This window comes from Ciconia boyciana, chromosome 2, assembly GCF_034638445.1.
Source record: "Ciconia boyciana chromosome 2, ASM3463844v1, whole genome shotgun sequence".
Taxonomy (NCBI): Eukaryota; Metazoa; Chordata; class Aves; order Ciconiiformes; family Ciconiidae; genus Ciconia; species Ciconia boyciana.
This window is the reverse complement of record NC_132935.1, coordinates 151,051,447-151,069,304: the sequence shown is the minus strand read 5'-3', so window position 1 is coordinate 151,069,304 and position 17,858 is coordinate 151,051,447. Positions and strand designations below refer to the sequence as shown.

The 17,858-nt window shown below is 39.5% G+C and overlaps 1 protein-coding gene across 10 annotated transcripts in view; it reads left to right on the top strand.

Moving 5' to 3' along the window:
• The window catches only part of MPP7 (MAGUK p55 scaffold protein 7), a 161,435-nt gene that overhangs the window by 92,011 nt on the left and 51,566 nt on the right, over window positions 1-17,858 (top strand). For all 10 annotated transcript variants that reach the window (XR_012041229.1, XM_072854521.1, XM_072854519.1 and 7 more), the window contains one exon: window positions 1,386-1,466. Coding sequence is in view for 9 of the 10 variants with exons in the window: in XM_072854521.1 (XP_072710622.1) it covers window positions 1,386-1,466 (81 nt within the window). In the remaining variant the exon portion in view is untranslated. The remainder of the gene's footprint in view (window positions 1-1,385; window positions 1,467-17,858) is intronic.

Below are 17,858 nucleotides of genomic sequence, written 5' to 3'. Positions count from 1 at the left end.
CAGAGCTTTTCCGTAGAACGTGCAGAGTAGATTGCAGTCACATTACCTCAATACTTGGCTTTATGTGCCTAAAATATTTCATTCTGACCTTTCCTACAGAGATCGTTTTCTAATCTTTTGGTATTAAGACACAAATATTGTTAAGATTAGCATTGATGTATTTGATGGACGTTTTTATGAATTATAGTTAAAAGGCTGTGGGACTGTAGGTGATGAATTTTTGTTGCAGTCCTGTTAACCCTGTATTACTTTGAAGGTTAAAAAAAAAGTATTCAAACCATGTCTGATGTCTATAATTGCTTCTAGAATTGTCTATTATATATAATTATGCAAAATATACTTCTGTCCATTTATCTTGAAAATTTATACAAAATGAAAATACAAATTTAAAATTAGGCTAGACTAATAAAATTACTTGCTGCAAATAACCAGTCTTTCTTTGAGACATTTTTATGATACTGATTTAATGCAAAGAAAATAAGTGATTATCTGCAATCACGTTTTGGATTATGAGCCATGTAGCTTCAGAATTTTGAACTAAAGTTCGGTGTTGTGAAATATGTTTTAGCGTTTCCTTCTTCTGCAAAAATAGTTTGAGTCTGAAATCCTGCAGTAAAATATGCCTCTTGAGTCCAAATTAGTTGAGAATGTCATGATAAGAAAACTCAAGACATGAGCCAAATAGCCATGGGATTAAACGTTAGACTGCTGCTCTATTGTTCACCAAACCACAATTTTCTAGTATAACCAAGCATAGATTACTGATCTTGTTGTTAGGACATAGTTTGTGCATTTTAGGGGCTTAAATTGCTGATGACCTGTTATAAACTATATTATGATTAACCTGCTGCACATTTAACAAGCTCCTTCCAGTGTATGTGTAAACATAATAAAAGGTTCAGATTGCTTGCACTGTAGGGGCACTTTGCTTTCTTATCCCAGTCCTAAACAGCACAGCTACTGTGGGTTTTTGGAAGCAGTGTGGATTTCACCACCTCATTCAAAACTGTTTTTTATAGACAGTGTCAAAGTTTGATCCAGTCATTTTTACAAGCAGTCCTTTGTCTGCACGCAAAGGACCATTCACTTAAATGAAGTGCTGGGATTTGCCCCCATCGCTATAAATCAGAATGTGATCTGGCTGCACCGTTGCCAGAAATGATTACTTGTGTTAAACAGAGCCAAAAGGCCTGGCTTAAATCTGGTCCACTGAGGGCCAGAAAAAGAAGCGCGGTGATTGATGGTGTTTTTCTTCATGCTGGCTTCTGTTTGAACACGCTGGAAAGTAATAACCTTGAACAAGATAGATTCTGGGTCGTCACTGATGCACTGGGTAAAACAACGCTTTGCTAATGGTCTTTGTGTCGATTCCATCTCCCACCCAGCTGGCTGAGGAGCTGCAGAGCAAGCCACTGAGCAGCGAGATCAGAGAACTGTTGAAACTCCTCTCAAAACCCAATCTCAAGGTGAGGATGTGTTGCACCTGCAAAGTGCTTTCTGCAGGAGTGTCTGCATCTGCTTCTTCAGGCTGTGTGGGGGTTTGTCTGCTTTAACGAGTATGTGTGCTTTTAAGAAGGGACACAATGTTAATAGGAAATACCTGTTACGAAAAAACACATTTAATGTTGCCCGTACATTATTATGCTGTTACTGATATTTAGAAAAGGACAGTGGAAAGCCATTGTTTATTTATAGTGGATATTCCAAAAAGTAGATGCTTGATTTTTTTGTCTTTTGCTAACTTTTATTGCATGTGCTTCATACATTTATTCAAAATGTGCTTTTAATAAAAGGTTTTCAGTCATACCATTGATTTAATTGCACTGTGCATAAGTAACACAACCTGGTACTTGGAACAAAATTCCTGGTGGGTATTATTTTAAAAAAAATCTAATGTTGAAAACTCCTCGGGTTCTCTGTGGTGCTTTTGGGGAACTTGATACCTTTTATCTGCCAGTAGACTATAGAGCCATTGAATTGCTCAGGTTGGAAGGAGGTTGTCTAGTCCAACGTGCTGCTCAAAGCAGGGTCAGCACTGAGTTCAGAGCAGGTTGCTCAGGGCTTTCTCCCATCAGGTCTTGAAAATGCCTGGGAACAGACATTCCACAAACGCTCTGTGCAGCCCCTTCCAATTCCTAATTATCCTCCTAGTAAAAACTGTTTCCTTATATCCAGTCAGAACCTCCCCTATGTATCATTGTTAATGCACACTATCACATTTTTTTTCATCTCTCAAGAGAAGGAAGACCTTAGTGCTCTAGATGCATATTGCAATGCTAATTAAATGCAGCAGTTGATAAGTTTAGAGGAAAACTGTAGAGTGGAAAGGAGCCCTTTTTAAGACAGTTGCTTCTTTATATTCCCTGTAAAACACTGATCTCAAAACCTGAGGCATTATGATATCTTCAAAGTGATACAAAATTTTAAAGATCAATTATGCCTGCTTTTTAAAGATTTTTGCACAGTTGGTTATTCCATAGTTTCCGAAGTGACAAGGTGCTTTTCTCTGAAGGGGTAAGCAATGCCAATGGCTTATTACAAGAGGAACTGTTGGTGCATCAAATTGCAGAGATCCTAAGCTTCACTGTAGGTATTTCCTTCGTGACTGTCCACATGTATTTCATACTCCTGAAGTGGACTGAGTCTGAAGACAGCTCGTTTGCCACAACTGCATCTCTCCCTCTCCCTTTTTTGCTTTCTCTTTCTCTCTGCACCCCTTGCTGTCTGTTCCTTGGAATCTGTTAAATGCAATGTGATAATTTTAGTGGGATTTCAGGAACAGTGCTTTACCCTCAGTGTGGTTAATATGATCAAACAAATGCGGTAACTCAGCAAATACCTTTCTTGGCTGCAGGAGGAGATGGCCAGCTGCAGAGTACCAAGCCCTTTGCATGGCCAGACTGCCTAATCCTGCACAAGACACACACGTTTCCCTGCCCTGCATAGCTTGCAGGTGTTTGTGTGAGTTAGGGGAAAGACCTGACAGTATGTCTGGTATTTTTGCCTATCCATTATCTTCTCCATCCACCTGCTCATGGCAAACATGCCTGGGAGAGATGGTAAATGTCACCGCTCCCTCCTCCATCCTGTTGACCAGACAACGTGGGACTCAGTATTTCCAGTTCCTCCCCAGAGATGCCCTCGAGTCTGTTCAGCTGTATCTGAGCTTATGCCATACATTGCATAAGATTTTCTAGCCCTTCACTATTAGGTTGATGGGTGGAGGGGGTTTCTTTGTTTCTTTCCTTCTAGATTCCTGGGGCAAAATGATGTCTAGAACAACTCTTTCCCACACATCTGAAATTACTAGGGATAATTGATATGTCTTTTCCAATGATGTTGCATAGGGTTTATCTAAAAACTTGTATATGGCTTAATTTGGGATTGACTTAAGCTGGCTCTATGTTATTTTGCAGGGGAAACTTTCCTCTCCTGACCTGGCTTATAACTGCAGTGTTAGCTGGAGCCAGCAGGAGAGCTTCCACTTTCCTACAGCTCTGCTCTAACGTTCATGGTAGGATGAAGGATGGTTGGGATTAGTTTACTGCACTACATCACTGCTTCCACAAGTTTGGTGGCGTAAAGGGACAGGTCTAGGAAGATGATTGTAACTTGACAGGTTTGGTTAACATGCCAAAAAAGGCTGGGAGAGGTTTCCAGCAATTGTCTGATTAGATTAATATTTCTATATTTTTATTCTGTGTTACAAAATTGTTTTGTTGAATATATTTCTGAGTGTTTGCATCTGATGAGTAGAGCTTTGACAAGTTTGTGGTGTTCATGGTTTTCATCCGTAGAGAAATGTTTTAAACAAGAAAATTATTTCTCTGAGGCAGTTATATTTATGAGACCTGAGATTTTCAAAATGTCCTAGAAGTTATTCCAAGGTTTTGTCAGATGCATTTTCTTTTGGGAAAAAATTAATTGGGCATTGCTGGTCTTTTTAAAACTGGATGCAATATCCAGTTACACTGAGTGGTTTTTTTTTCTGCTCTAACATGTGGCATCCTTTACCACAATTAAATGAACTAATAATGGCTGTGGTTTATCTCATCTGATTAAAAAAGAACTCTGGAAGTAGAAGAGAGTACTTAGCTCTGGGAAATCAAGTGGATTTGTTTGTCTATGTATAAGATACTGCATTTGCATTCTAGATTTAAAATATAATTGCAGAGTTGCATGGACTCAGGTCAGCAGCACCTATTGTTTTTAATTTCCAATGAGTAAAGACTTACAATTTACATTCTGTAATCTTGCTATACCTTATTAGAGGTATCAACAAGTAGAACAGTATTTCCCTACCTTAGAACCCAAATCCAGTTGAATGTGGTATTTGATTTTTAAGCAGCCCAGAAATTAAGTCTTCGAAATGTATCTTCTCTCTCATTCAGCAAGCATAAGTACAGCAATGGATATCTTCAGCTCTTTTCCATCATAACCACAAGGATGCAATCAAATGCTTGCAATCAGTTGAGGAAGATAACTGTTAATAAATGTTTACACTTCCAGCATATACGTATGTAAGTTTAAAAGGTCTGCTGAGTTGGTTCTTAAAAAACAGCTTAAGAGAGTTTAGCATGTCAAAGTTAGAATGATGATAAATAACCAGAGCTAGATGTTCTGAAATTTATATTGCTGTGCTTCTGTTTCTTAAAGCTGTGAGGTATGTGGGGATTGCTGGGATTTTCTTTGGTTGCTTTTTTTCAGTTGCAATAAAATATATACCTTAAAGATACAAAATTCAAAGATAGATAAATTCAGGGTCAGGCTGGGCCAGGCTGCAGGCAGTGCTGCACGGCTCTAGTCTAAATGGTGTTTGGACATAAGCGGGGACATGCTTGGGTGATTTGAAATGCTGGCAGATCAGGCTTGGATCTGCCTGCCGTAGCTCTCTGTAAACATATTTTAGATTTCTGAAAGTGAAATTTCAGTTGTCCACTGCTGTCTGTGTTTCCTGGGTATTCTAGCAGCAGCACTCGCCAACCATTTCTGCATTGCAGTGGGACAGGCTGTGGAAAGCCCGTGTGTTGGCAGCATCTCCAGGTCTTCCCCTCTCCTGCTCAGGTCTCAAAGGGCAGGCGAGACCTTGATGCACCTGTACAAAACTTGCTGAGCACAAACCCTGCCTGCTGGCCTTTATTCTGATGGATGTTTAGACTCTTTTGTAATCCTTTCCATTTGTTCAACATAGGAGCTGGTGCTTTAAAGTAATTGCATATTAATCTGTGTAGGGCTACCAGCGTTTCCATTATAAGCATTAGGTAGTGTGGTATGTCTGTTATAACCTCACATGAGCAAGGAACGGAGGGAGGATTGTGTTGCTGTATGGAGGGTTTTATTCTGTATAATTCAAGCTAATGGGCTGCATTTGAAGGTGGTAATTCCTGCCCTGTGTGGAGTGTATACTGCACCCACTCCTGGGTGATTTTTTTAACCCTATTTCAAGCTTCCTTTGCTTATTTTATGAAGAGAGCATTTAAAAGATGGTTTGTGTTTTCAAGATTTGGAGTTTACATTCCAATTTTATTGAAGGATAGGACATTTACATGGAAGTTATATGATTTTATGTATGTTTGAGTGAGACACAATGAGGAATTTCCATACTGTTTTCCATGTGTAAAAGAAAGGAACAAATGTCCCTTAGCTTCCTTGTCTAATGACAACATTAAAGTTAATGTGTTCTGTAAATACACAACATATGAAGCTTGACATAACACTAAACATCTCTCTTACAGGAGGCTTTTATTTTTTCTTGATATTTTTTTATAACATGAAAACTAGAATATATATAGTGAGGATATACATGAGAAAAGGAAGTTTCTGCTTTAAGGGAAGACCCTTCTATGTGTGCTTTTGTAAAAAATATGAATAATAGGATAAAGAAGTAAATATTCTCAGCTTTAATGTTTTGTAATTTGGAGAAATTTAAGGAACTTATGTGACAACGGGAGTTGTGTATGTCGGGAGTATGTGAAGACGGGAGTTGTACAGAATTTTGAAAATAATGACAAAAATTTTAATAATTATGATGTATCAGGTAGGCACCACTGCAAAAAAAAGGGAGGTGTCTTTATAGAGTAATTTGGCTTTTTTATGAATCTGAAAGTATTGCTATTGTCTGAGAGCACTCCACTTTTTTTTCTTTTTTATTAGCTGCATTATCTGGAGACAAAATACTTTATTTTTCATTGTTATGCAATTGTATAAATTGGAATCTATAATTGCAAGACTAGGATTCAAGATGTTAACACAAAGTGTATCTAAAAGGGAATTTTAATGGACTTGTCACAATCAAGTTAGCAACATGGTCTTATCTGGCAGTAGGGACACAAATGAGAATGGAGGTGGACACTAGCGTTACTGTCAGTCACGGGGCAGAACCCCAGTGACAGACACTGTAAGAAAGGAGATGTAGTAGTTATGACAGATGATCAAACTAAGAATGAAAGACTTCAAAGCTTTCAAATTCTCTTCCACTTTTAAGTAAAAAGCTTTCTTGAGTAGTAGCTCTCAGTTCCTTTTCTAACAAGCTGGAAAAAGCTGTGTTCTTTTTGGGACAGTGCCATAGCACAAGAGCATAATTGTTATTTATTTTTAAAATTGTTTGAAATCTGAAAAGCTAAAACAATTAACTATAGGAATTAACAGTTTAGGCACTTACTTTGTTGGTGTGGCTGTAAACAAAAAAGGCTTTAAAAAGAATGGGCTATCTTTTAGTCCATTGAACAATGTAGTCCCAATTATACTAATTTTGAGACAGGCTTGGGATATATTATTCGGATCTCACTTGCTCTTAACTTTGTGTTTATAACAGCAGTTACATTCCTGATCATTACATATTGAAATGAGCAATTTACCATTTGAAGTTAATCCCTATTAGGGTAAATTTAGTGTTTTAAATTCATATAAAGTATGTCCTTTGTGGTCGTCAGTGTAATGGGCAGAACAACCATTATTTTAAAAGCTTATGCCACTCTGAAGGATGTTTATACCTCTTATGACCCAGAGGAAATTAAGCTTTTTTAACCTCCTAAGAATGCCAGTGGTGGTTCTGCCTCTTTCAGCGGAGTTTATCTTCTGTTTATGTGCGCTGAAAGGTTTGCCAGCTGCTGGTCTGAAACATAAACCAGGTACCTAAACGAGGGCACAAGGCAGGACTGTGAATGACTTCAGTGCATCATGGTACACCAGAATGTCAAGTATTTGGATCACTTTGGGTGCTGTACCTGTAGCCGTAGAGGGAACAAGTGGTGGACAACCTTGAAGTATTTTTCTTGGCTTCTCTTTCATTACTGTAGAATAAATAGAATTCTGGAAGTAATTTTAAGATAACTTGCAGAGTGAAAGGAAAACCGCTCTCGTATGACTGGGAATGTTTTCAGATTAACTTATCCATGGACAACTTCAACGTGCTGTTCAGAGAAAATACAGATTCTTCAATTTGTTTTCAGGTTTTTTTAAATTGCTTTCAAATGGCAAAGATGCATACACCAGAAAATTGTAAATAGGATTTACGCTTGCTGTTTTATTTGCAATTCATTTGAGGTGTACTTGACTTTCAGTTTCACACAGCATAAGCAATTTGCATTTGTAAACATTTTCATCTAGTAAGTACCTCCTTGGCTTTCCTTCAGAATAGAACCATGAGTTAAACAAAACTAAAACTGCAGATAATGAAACCAGAGCACTTTGTTCTTCATATACATGTTTCCTATATTTGTTTAGGTTTCTTTAAAAAAATAAATAGTGCTGCTTTTAGCTTGAAGCATACCTTTTCCATTGTCCTATCCTGTTACGGTTTTCTTGTATTTAATGGGAAGTTTGTAAATTCTAGCCTTTATTTGATAAACAACTGCTGATACCATCATCCATGCCATCTAGTAGATTTGCACAGTGGCCTAATAGACTGTTGTGATCAAAGTGGTACTTTTTATATTAAAAAACCAAACATTTTAAGCCTTTATCAGTAGAGCCTTATAAAGCTGCCTTACAGTCAATGGCAAAAATTGACAATATAATTTACTGTGCATGAAACAGCAGGCATTTTTCTACAAGAACTTTAACATACAAAGCACTGAGAGAAGATACTGGGCTATAACAATATAAAACAAAATCTGGTTTTGCTTTGAAAAGTTCATGAAGCACTTCTTGTAACATGTAATTAAAAAAATCTTAATCTAAACTTTGTCCTCTTTCCAACATTTCCTTTGTAATTAGACTTGCTGAGGATTTTCCATCAGGGCCTTTTCATTGAAATCTGCGGTTTCTGCAAAGTCAGCATTTTCCACTGGAAATTGTACGAATTTGTCTACAACTGTTCAGGTTTTGCATCTGGAAAACCCAATACAAATTTCAGGTCAGTTAACATCTGAGCTACATCCGGGCTGGTACTGTATCTCAAGCTCTTGGAGGACCTTATGGCCCTGTCCCTTTAGAGACCTGTCTTCCCAAATGCACCCATGTTTTCTGTTTTTGCTCATGTCCTGGGAGACTGTTCTCCTCCTCTTTATGAAATATTCATGCTCACACATGGTAACACAGACTACAGTATCTGTTCAGGAAGTGTAATTTCCCGTGATTTATAACTACTGATGAGTACATCAGTAGTCTTTGAGGTTTGCTGGTAGGACCAGTTACAGGAGTTTTGCTCTTGTATTAAGATATTTTGCAGTACAAACTAGTTTAACTTCATTAATATGGTGAGATGGAGTACATTGTACTTCATAAGTCAACTGAAAAGTTCCCTACCTAATCCTCATTTGTAAAATCAAGTGCCATTAATTTGTAAATCTGCAAGAGCGTGCTTGATTTTGGATGGTATGCTGTGAAGTATCATCAGTGAGAGAGAAATATTTATTTTAATACATGTAAATTTATTTTAATATATGCAAATTAGCAGAACAAGAAGCAAGGACCACAGCACTGGTGGTTTGATAACGTTGGTTAATGGATAACCCATAGATGTTCTGAGCATACCAGCCATGAAGCTGGTGGAGAGGGCACAGCGCTGGGGCGACTTTCGTTGGCAAGCAAATGAGATCCTTCTGCCCAGTGTTTCCTGCCTTTAAACTATTTGCCTTTAAATTATTTGCCACTTTGGGAAGCCCTCCATCAAGCATTTTGGCAACCTTGTTAGAGGAAAAATAGGTTTTAATCGTAACTCTTTTCAGCTTCAGACCTTGACTTCCTATTTCCATTTCCACTTGTACCCATAATTCAAAGGAGTTTTTTATAGAAAACTTTTTTGGGGTGGGAAGCACTGGGAGAATATGTTGCTGTCTTTATTTTTGGAATGTCCATGTCACTGGAATGGAGTAAGTAAAACAAAAATGTTATAGCAAAATAATCCTTTTAAAAACAGCAAGAAAAGCCTTGATTTTTCACATCTGACAGGCAGAGAAAATCAGAAAGCAGTTGTGGCAGACTCTTAATGTGGTAGGAGCTGACAGAGCATACATATAACAATATACAACGTATCATAAGCATAGATATAAAATTATATAAAGGAGATGAAAGAGTACTGCATGGATATATTTAAGTAACAATCATCATGTTACCCTGGAAATGCTCTCAGGTCCGTCTCATGTGATAACTCAGCTGATGTCCAACGGACAGCTTGTCTGTCAATCTTCTTAGACGTATGGATATGAGAATGCTCGCTAGCAGCCAACATATAATAAACAAAGTGATAGATATAATAAACAAAAACAAAGCCAGGCAGGTTGGCAGCAGAAAATAAAAGATTTGAAAAGTAAATCAAATAAATTCTTCGGTTATATATACAGACTTTCCCACATGAAGGAACCAACTCTAACCCGGGTAAGAATGTTGAATTGCGTACATGTAACTATAGCATTCACATAAGCACATAAAAGTTGGCAACATTACTAAAGCTGGTAATTTAGGAGGAGGAAAAAATCACTATGGATAAAATCACATCCCATTCAAGTAGCAATTCTATTCAGCTACTAAAAATAGAGAAACTGCACAATACGAAGCAAATAGTCCCTTTTTTAGTTGTAATCTTTTTATGCTGCTTTTTCCTTCAGTGGTGCTTTTCCCTTGCATTCGCCAAACCATATTCTATTTGACTCTCTATTCACTTATTCAACAGTCTCCTCTTTTCTAGTTCATTGATGAATCTTCAGTAGTGGTCCAGTATGATCTCATAATAATTTTTTTCCCCTTTCTGCTTATTCCTGGGTTTCTAGTCAGTGGCAAGACTCTATTCCCATGTTTATGTAACCTGTAAATCTATAAGTATCTTTATCACAAATATTTTGGAAAATTGTAAACTTTTTTCATATACCTGCTATTTTGCTGGCCTTTTAAAAAGAATATTACTATTTAAGAGGGAAGATTTATTCTGTTGCACCACATCTATTTTAATATTTTATAATTCTTCAGTTACAACTTTATTAAGTACTTATAGATAATTTACTTATATATAATGGTGAAGATAATACTGCAGCTTTTCAGTTCTCCAGAATGATACCTGAATTTAGTGCAGTTGATATATAGAAATACTACTTCTGGTGTTCAATGTGGGAGAAGCAGGCAAAAGTAATTACCTTAAAATCTAAACTTGTTCAATATTTTTAGTTAGGTGTCCATGTAGTATGAGTACTCTGTAGCTGAATTTAAGACCTCCTTGTCATAAACAAATATCACAGAATCACAGAATCGTATAGGTTGGAAAAGACCTTTAAGATCATCGAGTCCAACCATAAACCTAACACTACCAAGACCACCACTATACCATGTCCCTAAGCACCTCATCCAAACGTCTTTTAAATACTTCCAGGGATGGTGACTCAACCACTTCCCTGGGCAGCCTGTTCCAATGCTTGATAGCCCTTTCAGTGAAGTAAAATTTCCTAATACCCAGTCTAAACCTCCCCTGATACAACTTGAGGCCATTTCCTCTCATCCTATCACTTGTTACCTGGGAGAAGAGACCGACCCCCACCTCTCTACAACCTCCTTTCAGGTAGTTGTAGAGAGCGATAAGGTCTCCCCTCAGCCTCCTTTTCTCCAGGCTAAACAACCCCAGTTCCCCCAGCCGCTCCTCATCAGACTTGTTCTCCAGACCCTTCACCAGCTTCGTTGCCCTTCTCTGGACACGCTCCAGCACCTCAATGTCTCTCTTGTAGTGAGGGGCCCAAAACTGAACACAGTGTTCGAGGTGCAGCCTCACCAGTGCCGAGTACAGGGGCACGATCACTTCCCTAGTCCTGCTGGCCACGCTATTTTTGATACAAGCCAGGATGCCACTGGCTTTCTTGGCCACCTGGGCACACTGCTGGCTCATATTCAGGCGGCTGTCAGCCAGCACCCCCAGGTCCTTTTCTGCCTGGCAGCTTTCCAGCCACTCTTCCCTGAGCCTGTAGCGTTGCATGGGGTTGTTGTGGCCCAAGGGCAGGACCTTGCACTTGGCCTTGTTGAACCCCATACAATTGACCTCAGCCCATCGATCCAGCCTGTCCGGATCCCTCTGCAGAGCCTTCCTACCCTCAAGCAGATCAACACTCCTGCACAACTTGGTGTCATCTGCAGACTTACTGAGGGTGCACTCGATCCCCTCATCCAGATCATTGATAAAGATATTAAACAGAACTGGCCCCAGAACTGATCCGTGGGAAACACCGCTTGTGACTGGCCGCCAACTGGAGTAAACTCCATTCACCACCACTCTTTGGGCCCGGCCATCCAGCCAGTTCTTTACCCAGTGAAGAGTACACCCATCCAAGCCATGAGCAGCCAGTTTCTCCAGGAGAATGCTGTGGGAAACCATGTCGAAGGCTTTACTGAAGTCTAGATAGACAACATCCACAGCCTTTCCCTCATCCACTAGGCTGGTCACCTTGACCTAGTAGAAGGAGATCAGGTTGGTCAAGCAGGACCTGCCTTTCCTGAACCCATGCTGGCTGGGCTTGATTCCTTGGTTATTGTCTACATGCCATGTGATAGCACTCAGGATGATCTGCTCCATCAGCTTCCCAGGTACCGAGGTCAGGCTGACAGGCCTGTAGTTCCCCGGGTTCTCCTTCTGGCCCTTCTTGAAGATGGGTGTCACATTAGCTAATCTCCAGTCAGCTGGGACCTCCCCAGTTAGCCAGGACTGCTGGTAAATGATGGAAAGGGGCTTGGTGAGCACATCTGCCAGTTCCTTCAGTACTCTTGGGTGGATCTCATCAGGCCCCATAGACTTGTGAGTGTCTAAGTGGTGCAGCAGGTCACTAACCATTTCCCCCTGGATTATGGGGGCTCCATTCTGGTCCCTGTCCCTATCTTCCAACTCTAGGGGCTGGGTACCCAGAGAACAATTGGCCCTGCTATTAAAGACTGAGGCAAAGAAGGCATTAAGTACCTCAGCCTTTTCCTCATCCTTGGTCACTGTGTTCCCTCCCCCGTCTACTAGGGGCTGGAGATTCTCCGTAGTTCTCCTTTTGCTGCTAATGTATTTGAAGAAGTATTTTTTGTTGTCTTTTACAGCAGCAGCCAGATTGAGCTCTAGCTCAGCTTTGGCCCTTCTAATTTTCTCCCTGCACAGCCTCACTACACCTTTGTAGTCCTCCTGAGTTGCCTGCCCCTTCTTCCAGAGGTCATAGACTCTCCTCTTTTTCCTGAGTTTGAGCCAGAGCTCTCTAGTCAGCCAGGCCGGTCTTCTTCCCCGCCAGCTTGTCTTTCGGCACCTGGGACAGCCCGCTCTTGTGCCTTTAGGACTTCCTCCTTAAAGAATGCCCAGCCTTCCTGGACTCCTTTGCCCATTAGGGCTGCCTCCCAGGGGACTCTGTCGACCAGTCTCCTAAACAGGCCAAGGTCTGCCCTCCGGAAGTCTAAGGTGGTAGTTTTGCTGACCCCCTCGCCGCTTCTCCATGTATCAAAAACTCTATCATTTCGTGGTGACTCTGCCCAAGACGGCCTCCAACCATCACATGGCTCACAAGTCCTTCTCTGTTCATGAACAAGAAGTCCAGCGGGGCACCTTCCCTAGTTGGCTCACTCACCAGCTGTGTCAGGAATTTATCTGCCACACGCTCCAGGAACCTCCTAGACTGTTTCCTCTCTGCTGTATTGTATTTCCAGCAGACATCCGGCAGGTTGAAGTCCCCCACAAGAACAAGGGCTAGCGGTCGTGAGGCTTCTCCCAGCTGCTTATAGAATAGTTCGTTAGTCTCCTCATCCTGGTTGGGTGGTCTGTAACAGACTCCCACCACAATATCTGCCTTGTTGGCCTTCCCCCTGATTCTTACCCATAGACACTCCACCCTATCGTCACCATCATCGAGCTCTAAACTGTCCAGACACTCCCTAACGTATAGGGCTACCCCACCACCTCTCCTGCCTCGCCTATCCCTCCTGAAGAGTTTATAGCCATCCATTGCCGCACTCCAGTTGTGCGAGTCATCCCACCACATTTCCGTGATGGCAACCATATCATAGTTTTCCTGATGTACAATGGCTTCCAACTCCTCCTGCTTGTTGCCCATGCTGCGTGCGTTGGGGTAGAGGCACTTCAGCTGGGCTGTCGTCCGTGTCTCCTTCATAGAAGAACACCCCTTGTGTGCTTTGAGGCATTTAACTGGCATTTCCCTCTTGGCTCCTATTGCCTCCCGTAGCTCAACTCTGTTCAACTTCAGTTGTGCATATATGTTATTATTTTCTGGAGGAATTAAGTATATCCAGATTCTTTTAACCTCATGGATCAGTAGATGTTTTTCTTTTCTTTTTAAGACTTTAGACATGATGCTGTTGTCAAATAAAGGCTGGGTCATTTCTAAAAGGCACTTTTTCAGAAAGGACAATTGCAACCTCAGCTTCTACTTCAGTTTATATTTTCACTTGATTTCTTTGGGCAGGAGGGGATGTCTTCAGGTGGTTTTCAACCAAGAAAAGATGCATGCTACCGCTGTAGACACTTAATATTGTCAGGATGCTGCCACTTCTTCAAAGAAGGAATTGGTCAAGGGTTGCCAAGATATTGGAAGAGTGCTCCTGTCTCAGCATTTTCCACTCTGAAAACCATCTATTTGTGCTCTTGGAAGTTACTTAAATAGGGTTTAAAGCTTCAAGAACACTTCAGCTACATGAATCACGTTGAGAATGTAACAGAGACTTTGTTCAGATTCTTCACTATTGATTTAAAATCAGAGCTTATTCTGCCATTATCCAAAACTGAGGAAAAACATAGGGCTGTCATCTGGAAGAATATTAACACCTTTACCAGACGACATGGATGAGCTACGTGTTTCTGTGAACACTGGGAATAGTTTGACTTTGGAAGTGTCTCCAGGGGCTGCGAACAATGAGCCAGAGGAAGCGGGAGTCTGAAGATGCAGAAAATTCACGTTTCTGTTGGCTGCTGCCGTCTGGCTACCAGCTGCAGGTAAACCCATCAGTTCAGATTGGTGAATCTGAAATCAAGAGACTGCATTTTCAGGCAAGGAAATTACCCTTTTGTGAAAGGAAGTTCATTTAGTCATGAATAAAGTCCACCATAGTAAAGAGGAAAAAGTAATATATACTGAATGTTGATCCAACTGAGATGTTGCTATGCTAAGAACATTAATACATGGTGGGTATTAAGAACACAAAACCACACATGTATGGTATGTGTTTTCAATATTTTGAATCACTACTGTGACCCAACTGCATCAAAGTCAAATTGGAAGAGAAAGGGATTTAATTGCCAGCTGGACAAGCTTGAACTAGAGGGCAACTCTGGTTTAAGTACAGGTGGGATAGTTGCAAGCATGGAATGTTTTTTCTCTTTTATACATACCTAAGTGCTGTCTTCTCACACAATATACAATTTCTAGGGAATTTATAGAGAATATATAGGAAAACTGTAATATTTGAAGGATGGAAAGAAGTAAATGAACCCTGATTTTTTTTCCATGAATTAGTGCACCCATTGGTTTCCTGATTACAAACTGAAAATCATGCTTAATTTAAAGGACCTTATTTCATTTTTCTTACCATCACTGTCAAAGGTTTTTTGCTTATGTCAAAACAGTAGTGTAAATTATTTTCAGTAGCAAAAGTAAAACGTGTTCATTTCTTTGCAAGTTAACTGATTTCTTTAACATTTTGTACTGTACATATTTAACTTGGGAATTTTGTTCAGAACAGAAAATCTCCGATTTCTGTAGGAAAGTGATTAGATTATTACACCTTCAGAAGGAATAATATTACTTTTCTGCCTGATAAGTGGCTACTGTAGCTTTTGTACTCACTCTCTGGTTCTACTACAAAAAAAAAAAAAAAAAAAAAAAAAAAATCAGTTCACTGTTATCCCAGCCATCCTCTGGCCGCTTCAGCAGCACTACCGAGTTTCTCCTGCCTGTAGTTTTATTGCTTGCTTCTGCTTCTAGATGATGCTGCATGCTTTAGCCAAGCTGGAGAATTCAGCTAATGTGGTTGTTCATATCTGTTAGTTGAGATGCCTGTTCTCACCGGCCCTCTTGTTATCTTGTTAACCCTTACCTTGCCTCAGGATTAGGGTTGCACATACTCCCTTAGCAGGCAGTGTTGGTGGTTAAGAGACTGCCATGTGCTGCCCTTTTCTGATGGCTGTTTTACCACCCATTTGCTGGAGGGTGGAATTAATGGGATGGAATTCATCAGTACATCAATGTAAAATCTGGCTTATGTACTCAAGATAGTAGGTTTAAAGACAAATTCTGTAGAAGAAGAAAGGTTGTTCTCTCTCCCCCGCCCTTATCTAAATTCTTATCTCCGTTTTCCCCTGTTAATTTTGTGCTGCTTACCAGTTGTTCTTAAATGTATAGCTTGATTCTGAATTCCTTATATTTTTATTCCTTTCTTCTCCAAAGTGTTCTCAAGTCAAATTGCTTTTCTCTGCCTAGAGCCTGTATGCCATCACCGTTATGCTACAGCTTTCTGCTGGTTTTATTCTGCTTTCTAAGTTCTTGCACATGTTTGGCTGTTATGTCTCTTATGCTTCTCCTTCCATTTTGATGCTCTGATGGTCTTCCCTTCAGTGGGTTCAGTCTCCTCCCTTTCAGCTTTCCTTCTTTGATATCTGTCGCTGAATGACTTCATTCACTTGATTTTTAACTTTATGCAAGTTACTCATAAATCAATCTTTCCAGTCTTGAATAATTTTCTCCACCAACATTTTTAGCTTGTCTTTTTGTATTTCTTCTGTAACCCTATCACAAAGGAAAACGCAATATGGCTAGAGCTCTCTGGAGGACAAGCTCTGCCAGGCGAGCTCAGGGGCATGTTGCTGTGGTTGCTGATTAAATTACTTTTCTCCTCCTATGTAACTTCTCTGAGCCAGCCTCAGTGGAAGTTTCTGCCACCATAGCAAAGCAAAGAGGTGGGAAAATGTCTCTGTCTCACCTGATGGAGTTCAACTTGAACTGCCAGAGAAGGTGGACCGTGCTAATGATCTAAGCTGTGGAGTGGGCCAGCAAAGTCATGGGCCATTTTGTTCCATTTTGCTGACTCCGCTGCCAGGGCAGTAATCTGCTCCATGGGCAAGGTAACCAGCAGCTGGGTTGGCAGTGTCGCAGTCTGCTGCAGCTGTTGGCTTTCATAAAGGTTGGTCTGAGTTCCTACAAATTTTGTGTTGATAATCTTGACTATTAATTATTTAATTTTCTAATCTTGTTTTTTTTTTCCAAGTACCATATAGAAAAAGGCTGCTTTTGTTTCTTTGTCCATTCTGTCTTGCTTCTTTATTTAACTTACTGTTTTCTAAAATGTTTTTCTAGACTAGTAAATGCAAAATATTTCTGAAAAGTAAAGCTTAAATTGAGATTTTTTAATTTTTTTTTTAATAATGAGAATTTAAAAACCTAAGGACCTGTGTTCACAAGTCAGGGGCTCCTTGGAGTATTTTTACTCTTACAGATCTCAAAATATAAACAGAAGCAAAAAATAATACAAAATTTGTCATTGTTTTAGAGGAGCAAAAATGTAGTCAGTGTAGTTAAATGATACACATTTTTCAAAATATAGAACTGTTTTCATTAATAACATTCTCAATTTAAATAAACATTTGAAGTTTCAGAACAGTTTAAGAAAAGAACTTCAAGTGTTTCCAATGTCAGGTTTTCTTTGTGTAAGTTGATAGTGTAAAATTTCAATTTATAAACTGTGAAATGATCAGTGATAGCTTTAATATGAAAAATACAGCACTAGTTATTAGACATTTCAGAGGTCTGATGAAAGTATTCATTTCCAGCTAGATCATGTCTAAGAATTTAGCTGAACATCAATATTTATATTTAGGTAGTGCAGGAGTTTCAATCATACCTTCTTTCAAGTTCTAAATATGGACTGTGTTTACATTAGTGAATCATAAGCATAGAACTTACAGCTGAAATAAAATCTTTTTCTCCAGAGGTGCTTAAATGTACATGACCCTAATCTTGAGTCATACGTGCGTAGTTCCAAAGAGTTGTGTATTTGAAAACAAAACATAAAAAAAAATTAAAATGTCATTTGCAATTCTTGCAATTTCTTGTGATAGGCAAAAATTAGTATCATGGAGTATAAAACTGCAATGAATAAATCGATCGCTTCTTACGTACAGAAAGAGAACATTACTACCTTTATATTGCCTTGTGCGTTTAGTGCACAATTATTCTGTGCAAATGTTGTACATTTGCATATGATCCAAGTTTTATTTCTTGGCATTTGTAATTTGTTTGTTTTTAAAGAAGTCCCAACCTTTTCTATAAAAGTCTAGTCTGATAGATAGTTTTTTGGACTAAGCATACATTATATTGAATGCACAGTACAAAGAAGCTGCTGAAGAAATGTCTCCTTACTCTGTGAATATGGTCATTTTTTTGTGTGTTCAGAACATACGGAAGTTCTCT